At 34.1% G+C, this 8,147-nt stretch overlaps 2 protein-coding genes across 2 annotated transcripts in view; both read right to left on the reverse strand.

Moving 5' to 3' along the window:
- Positions 1-4,649, reverse strand: part of LOC21385306 (probable beta-1,4-xylosyltransferase IRX10) — a 5,679-nt gene extending 1,030 nt beyond the window's left edge. The window contains exons 1-5 of the mRNA XM_024169230.1: positions 4,165-4,649; positions 3,046-3,192; positions 2,841-2,905; positions 2,673-2,742; positions 364-582 (exon numbers count right to left, since the gene is read on the reverse strand). Of these exons, the coding sequence (XP_024024998.1) occupies positions 364-582; positions 2,673-2,742; positions 2,841-2,905; positions 3,046-3,192; positions 4,165-4,521 (858 nt within the window). The 5' untranslated portion in view covers positions 4,522-4,649. The remainder of the gene's footprint in view (positions 1-363; positions 583-2,672; positions 2,743-2,840; positions 2,906-3,045; positions 3,193-4,164) is intronic.
- Positions 4,650-7,396: 2,747 nt separating this feature from the next.
- The window catches only part of LOC21385307, a 3,074-nt gene continuing 2,323 nt past the window's right edge, over positions 7,397-8,147 (reverse strand). Inside the window, exon 7 of the mRNA XM_024169232.1 lies at positions 7,397-7,871. Coding sequence (XP_024025000.1) covers positions 7,800-7,871 — 72 coding nt within the window. The 3' untranslated portion in view covers positions 7,397-7,799. The remainder of the gene's footprint in view (positions 7,872-8,147) is intronic.

Here is an 8,147-nt window from a genome sequence, read left to right on the forward strand (position 1 = left end):
AAAACCCGTCTCCCCCCCCCCCCCCCCGAAGTTGCAATTGGATAAGTGAATGAGATAATTCCCATCAAGAAATAAAACTCCAAAGACATGCTAATCAGCCAAATGAGTCCAACGTTAAACAGTATCTAGCAAACAAAGCAAATAGACGAAACTAAAGAGGAAATAGGCTGCCTAAACCCATCCAATAATTGACAATTTCAATCGCTAGTTTAACTCGTTTTCCATAACAACATAATAACGAATTGAAAATTACAATCTAAGAGCCAAGAGATTCAAATTCCAAAGAGTGGCAACAAGAAGTTAATCCCCAAAACAATAAAACTTCACTCAGACAACTAAGAAGTTGCGCAGGAATATATATACCTTATGTGGAAATTGCTTTGCAAGCTCTATCAACTTCAAACGGCCAACCTTTCCTTGCGCACGACCTAAATAATTTGCGAGAAGCTTCCGTTTTGATAGAGGTAAAGGTTGGACAGCCCTTTCACCATTTGTAGTCATTGAATCATCAACATTGCCAGGAATGATAATATCTTTCCAAGTATTAAAGGCACTTGTATCTTTCTTATCAGTCCGGTCCCCCTGCACTATCACAATAATAGACAATCTATTATGTGAAAAACTAAAATCTTTATTAACAAGATATTACAATTTCACTTCACATAACCACTAGATGGATTTATAAGCCAACGGAAAGGGGGAACAAACAAACAAACAAAACAACGAAATAAAAATAGGAACTCTTACAGTCAACTTAGGTTTCTGTCCAGTTAAAAAATCCATTTAACCAGATGATCCCACCGAATGCCTACCAAACTGGTTCAACATGAATCCAACAGAGAGAATGGAAAAATCTTATGAGACACGGATGGGGAAAAAAAAAATAACAATAGACTGACAGACTATTTTTATATCTAGCAACTAAACAAGTAGCCCCATCATACTAGGTAACACTTTTGAAATTAACTTGTTTTTGACTCGACTCATAAAGTGATCCTAGCCGATGGATTATCAAGTACAAGATTAATTATTTTCAATTGGGATGCGCCATGGGTTTTGCCTCAATGTTCTTTATATTTTTTTTTTTTCAGGCTTAAGCCACATTGACCTGATTACTTGGGTTTTGAGTGCAACAAGATGTCTTACAGCCAGGCTGCAACTGAATGCTTCTACGTTTATACATAACAAAATACAGAAATTACACAAATCTAATTCGTATTTCTTCATTAACATATTAACCTGAACTGATTCCGTTAAAATAAACCAAGATAAAAGACTTTGAATAAACCAAAATGTAAAGCAAAATGAAAATTAGGCCTGTCTTCAAAACTTTTCCCCATTCTAAGACATTTTAAACTTTGTTGTGCCTTTGAGAATAACTTGATGACCTATCTAATTATACCGGGTGCTTCATTGACGCATTCAGCAAAATTGAAAGGCAGCGATACACCATAACAAACAAGAATAAAATGGTCTAGAACGGGTCAAACTGGAAAAGGTTTTAAAAATCTGAGTGCACCCCAAAGAGGGAAAAAAATGCTTAATTTAGTCCAAGCTCAATCTTCTAAATTTGTTAAATTGGAGTTCATATCTAAATAAATCCTCTCTCGCCCGGTTTTCATGTAAATTTTACACATTTTTTTATACCCTCCACTCCAGTGCATGTATGTATGTTCATTGGCAGAGTTAAAATAAGATACATCGCGAGGCTCTAGATCAACTAGATGTTATGGGGTGCCTGAGATGGAGGGAGGCCTGCAACGCAAGGGGTGTCTGAAACATAGGGGCAGCGAGGGACGGAGGGGTGCTTGAAATGGAGGACCGACATGAGATGGTGGGGGCCTAGATCGTGGCTCGGCAGAGCATGGTCGGTGGTGGTGGTGGGGCTTTGATGATTGGTGTGTTGGTGAGGGTCCCTTGTCTTAAGATTCTCAGGAATTTGAATAACACCTTATTGGGTGATATGCAAATAAGTGAATCCATGGGTTTGACTTTCTTGGGAATATAAAAATTTTATTTCTTGTACCAAACATGGCATGCATTTGGTATGGGGGTAACCTTTGGATGAGAATGGGAACCTTCTCACATTCCCATGTTTGATACAAGAACTATGATTTTTACAATCCTATAAAAGTGAATTCCATGTGTTCATTTTACCCCATTTTGAGATAATTTGAATAACATGTAACAAGGTGTTATTCAAATGCCTGAAAATCTCATGACCATGGTCATCTCACCAACACAGCACCATCAATTCCCAACCACCACCACCACAAGGACATGCTCAGCCACGACCTTGCAGATCTGTCACTGTGCTCGGCTGTAGGCTCTCGCCGACATAGGCAGTGCTCCATTTCAAGCACCACTCCACCGTGGAATCTGAGAAGAGATTCCTATGTACAACCAAACGTGATAATATACGTTTCTTGGGAATCATATTACCCTCTACCACTTTCCCATTAATATGATTCCTACTAATTACTACATTCTAAAAGCCCCATGGAAATATGAGAAGATTCCACTTCCTATACAAATATTACCTCATACCAAACGCCGCCGACGAGTTTAGTCCTGAGGACGGTACATCTAGTTCTGGACTTCTAGCCAATTACTTACACTATTCTATATATATCATAAATGTAGCAAGCTAATGATTTTTGATAGCACAGTACCTCAGGAGTAAGAAATATGGAACGATTTATATATATCTCCCAGGATTTAAATATGTGAGCTCCAATACCACTGCAAATAAGTCAAAACTCTGATTACACGATATAATCCTTGTCCTCTAGGCATAAAGAAAACAAATTGAAATAAGTGACAGACTAAAGTGTTTATACCTCGGAAAAACAAATATATGGTCACGGCCACCAGATCGCCTGAAGTAAGGCATTTGACTCAACACCTGCAAAAGAAATGGCAACGAAGATTTAGTCTATCTTGTGCAATTAATAAGAAACACAGCTGCACAAAAGGAAATTGTGAATAACCAAAATCGCCTCAAAATGCTACAACATGAGGTTTCAAGCAACGAAATGAACTGACCTTCACATAGGTATCTGTAATCTCTTTATCATCAAGGCCACCCAACATGCGAACACATTTGATATAGGACGGCACAAAGAATAGGTCAGCTTCCTCCTTCTTCCTTGTCTGGAATCTCGATATTAAAAGCAACTTGTGTATTTTAACCTACAATATGTAGAGAAATGAACAAAGGCTCACTTTGGTGTTTAGAAATCATAGCCAAATATGTTGATCTGCCAAGTAAATAATCAAAATATTTCAAATTTCAATTCATGTCATTTTTTTTTTTTAATTGCAGTGAATTCTCCAATACTTTAAGTTAACCTCCATATTGTGCCTACTAATCAACCGTAAAAAGTAAAAACATAGAAAAGCAATAAATTAGATGTTCAAAAAGAAAATAGAAAAAGAATGCTGAAGTTCCTACTAAAATGAGCCATACAAGATTCAAATCTATCTTCCTTGTTCTTTCCGCGCATTTTCTCATCAATCAATCAATCAATAACTTCAGCATTCCAAAATGGAAAAGAACGAAGAAAATTCCTGCTCGCTAATTCATCAAAAATTCAAAATTCTAGCCCCAAATACAACTCGGATGAGGAACGCAGTAACATAAACCTTCAAACTCCAATAAGAATATGAATAAAGGCAATGCTTCAATTCCTAATAGAAAGAGCTATACAAGATTTGAACAATCTCTTGCTTGTTCTTTTCCCACATTTTCTCAAAAGCCAAAAATCCTCACCAATTCACCACAAAATCCAACAATCAACACAAAATTTCAGAACAAACTAAACCTTGAAAAGAAATAAAAAAGTGAATAATATGAATAAAATCAATGCTTCAATTTCTACTAAATGAGCTATCTAACTCTATCTTCCTTGTTCCTTTCGCACAATTTCTTAAAGCCAAGCAGAGCATTTGATTTCTCCTTCAAAAAACGGGAATGAAAAATAACGAACACGCCACAAACTCCGCAAATCAACCCAAAATTTCAGAACAAACTAAGCCTTCAAAAATAAAATTAGAATGAGAATAAAGTTAAAGCTTCAATTTCTACTAAAACGAGCTATCCAAGATTTGAACTCACTCATTCTTGCATTTTCTCAGCAAACAAACACTGAACCGAAATATTACCTGAGTGCCCCACTGGCCTTTCATGCACTTGACGGCGGAGATTTTGCCGTCACGGCCGTACATCAAGGCCTTGAGCCCTTCGATCTCGTTCTCATCGTAGACGTAGATCTTGAGGTCCAGGTGGGGACCGTACCCACGCAGGGGCCAGGAGAAATCTCCGCCGTGGAACGACGGCAATTCGCTCCGCAATGGACGGCTGAGATCGGCGGAGGGGAAGCCGTCGCATGGGCTGTCGAAGATTCTGGAGAGGAAGAAAGTGGCGGCGACGAGTAGGAGGGCTCCGATCTGGTGCGTGCGGGTGCAGTGAGTATGGCCGCCGGCACCCAACGGTCGAGATTTGTTGGTGGGGCTTCCCATCCGGGAAGTGGGAGCCACTGTGTGGGCCCTCCTGGATTATATGTTCGCTGTGAAGTTTTCAGATTCTCTCTTCATTGCAGTTTTTTCCTGAGACCAAACTGAACTTTAAGGGCTTATGGTTGCATAGCGGAGAGAGACAAAGGCCGATATTATATAGAAGTGAAAACCAACTTCTATTAAACGTAATAGGCTAGAATGACTTTTTAACGAAATAAAATTAGTAAAATAATATTTTTTTATTTTTTATAAAGAAAGATATTTATTTATTTTTTATAAAATAATGTTATTTTATAAATAAAAATTTTTAAAAAATTATTTTATTAATAAAATTTTTTAAAAGAATTATTTTTACGAAGGCCTTATAAAAGTAGCATCAAATGCTGTAAAGCTAAAATAATATCGTTTATGATATTAATTTTATGTTGAATATTATATAAAAACAAATTATGTTGAATATATGTGATCTTACGCTTTTTAACGAATTAATTAAAGATAATGACAAGGATATTTACTCTAGTAAGAAAGAGGGTTGCGGCAGCAACGATTATGACTTTATTAATTTTACCGGTTTGAGTTTTTAATTTTAATGTTGTTATAGTTAAAAATTTTCACATAAAATCACATCTCAATTTAAATTAAAAACTCGAATTAGTAAACTGAACGAGACATGTATGATAGAAATATAATATTTGTTATAAAACAAATACAAAATAGCTAAAGTACAACAATAAATAGGAGAGATACAAGAAAGGCAGAGAGAAATGATCATTTGATCATCTATTATAATAAATGAGTATTGCAATCGACGTTATAAACTTGTTACATTAGCACTTTGCTAATTTTTATATTATTGCTCTTTCAAGGTTCATTTGTAATAAAGAATTTGATAGGTATTGGCGATCTTTATTGGGTAGGATATATAGATCTTTACTCACAATTGTTTATTCTTCAAGAAGAAGGTGAAAATTGAGTAGCTGCTGTTGCTGTACATCAGTACATGTGGAAATATTTTTGAAATTCCATGTAACTGAAGTCATTAGCATTCGGTTCTTTTTCTCCCGAGGCCCAAAAATAAAAACATGTTGCCAATAAGTCCTTGTGTGTATCTTTTATTCATGTAATATTATTGTAAGAGCTTGCTATTCGACATCGCAGATATGGGAGCCGACCACATAGTAAATAGTAGATTTTTCAAACTTGAAGTAATAAATAGCATAATAATTTTTGTTGTTTAGTAAATAACAGATTAATTAAAATTTATAGCATATTTTAAAATTTTAATACATGGCGTACTAAATCTATTGTTTAGAAGAATTTCAGTAATGATGAAAGAGAAAGGATGAGAGTTTGTTGATGGTGATGAGAGAGAAAGGATGAGAGTTTGTTGATGGTGATGAGAGAGAGAATGAGAGAAAGAAGAGAGAAAATGAATAGGGTAAATGTTGCATTTATCTGATAAATTCTTCATTTACCATGAAAACTTAGTTCGTGTTTGTAATTTTTTTTAAAAAACGATTTTCACGTATTTCAAGAAGAAAAAATAAAAATAAAAACGAAACAACGTTTGTTTAACAAATGTTTTAAAAACGAAAACAATGAGAATGATTTTTATGAAGAAATTAGAAAACAATTGAAAGTTATTTTCACTTCTCTATTTTCATTTTTTAGTACTTATCAATAATATTATAATATATTAATTAATAAACACGATTTTATTTTTTTATTATACTCAAAATAATCTCTTAAAAAATAAACTAAACGCAATTTCAAAATCGGTTTAAAACTGATTCTTAAAACAATCTCATTTTTACTTTTTATTTAAAACAAAATTATTTTAAAATTAATTCCAAACTCACCCTTAATTTCTGTATTTTCACAAATAATAATTTTACCGTAAACCGACGAGTTATCATGTGAATTGTCAATTTATCAAAAAGTAACTTGTTGTTTATAATATCTATTTGATTAGTAAGTCATTGAGAGACCCACAATCATTTTGAACTCACAAATGGCATTAACACATCACACAGAGCCATATTGCAGATATAAAAGTGCGGAGCCGAAGCCGATTAGCAATTTTGTTTCTGTTATTGTAACACGTTAAAAAAAAAAAAAGAAAAAAAAAATCAATTCGTTTGCTTCCAATGTTACGCAAGCCTATCACCTTTTTTTTCCCCTGCTGAAACAGTCACTAATCTAATCTAATCTAATCTAATCTAATTATACATACAAGAACTAAAACTCTTTTTTATGGAATTATCACGTGACAAATCTTCTACTTTTTTTTTCTTTTTTATCTTTATTATTTTGTGAATTTTTTTACATTTTAATTTTATTGTGTTTTTTAAAAATATATTGTTTCTCACTTTACTCTTATGAGAATAATTTTTTCACACGTTATTCTATTTTATTTTTAGTTAGTCAAAATAATTTTCTTTAAATGTATCCCTACTTAATTTTTTCATCAATTATTATCTTTACACTTTTTAAAAAAAAAAAAATTTAAAAATCTTTAAATTGTTGTATAAATAAATTTTTTATTATTTGATAAATAATAAACTCTTAAATTGTCTCCAAAACGGCACTACGTGTGGAACACGTTACAAAACTAGTCAAAATAAGAGTCGCACTATGCCCCGATCAAACATATGGAATACAATCATTTGGACTCCCTTACACCCTCACTCATAATAGAGCTGATCGATACGTTCAAGCCCAGTTCATTTCACCGATTTAAGTTTAGAATTCGAGTTTTGTTACAGTAAGAAATTCTTAGAAACAATCACATCTAACTTTTTTGCTACAGTAAAAAACTCTCACATAAAGTCACATCTCAACTCAAATTAACAACTCGAATCAGCGAACTAAACGGGCCCGAATTCCACACTGGATTTTATTTATTGACAAGCAAACCAGTAAGTAATCCCAGTGTTACTTTTGTTCAAAGTTACAAAGTGTGGTACAAGGCGCAAACTCTCACTTGATACTGTAGATTATATCATCCAGAAAAGGGGGAAAAAACGAATTATACTCGTTTCTCTAACAAATACTCTGATTAGAAACTAAATTTTACAGAAAAGAATCAATATGGATGGATACACATAAAATCAGCAGCTGCCTTGCTAAATTCCTTTACTTGTTAGGCATTCAGAAATGACAATGAAAACAAGGTATGCTCCTAGTGATGTACTACGTTTCGTTGGTTCCGAAAGACGTAGGAAAATAAATAGCCGAAAGAGGGTTATCGGTTCAAGACAGAAAACCGCTCAGCTTGAATCCTAAAACTTGAAGAGCCGACAAACAAATTTGCTAACCCTGGTAGATAAAATTAACCAGGGTACGATTCCTACCTGTAAAATCCGTAAACTACAATGGTTAATTGCGTATTACATTAAGAGAGGAGGGAGGGGGAACACTTTTCCTATTGAATCTCAAAATAATATTAATTCCTATCGAATGCATGCTTCTTCCTCTCGCAAAGAGAACTACTCTTTATCGATATAGAATTATTATAGTATTACCCCTTATAGCGTAGAAATTCTTCCAACTTTACCTATATGCTAATCCAGAACTAATGAATTCTTTTACAAAGAATTCTATTAGGTAAAACACACAAAAGGAAAGAG

Source organism: Morus notabilis, unplaced genomic scaffold (assembly GCF_000414095.1).
Source record: "Morus notabilis unplaced genomic scaffold, ASM41409v2 Scaffold1501, whole genome shotgun sequence".
Classification (NCBI taxonomy): domain Eukaryota; kingdom Viridiplantae; phylum Streptophyta; class Magnoliopsida; order Rosales; family Moraceae; genus Morus; species Morus notabilis.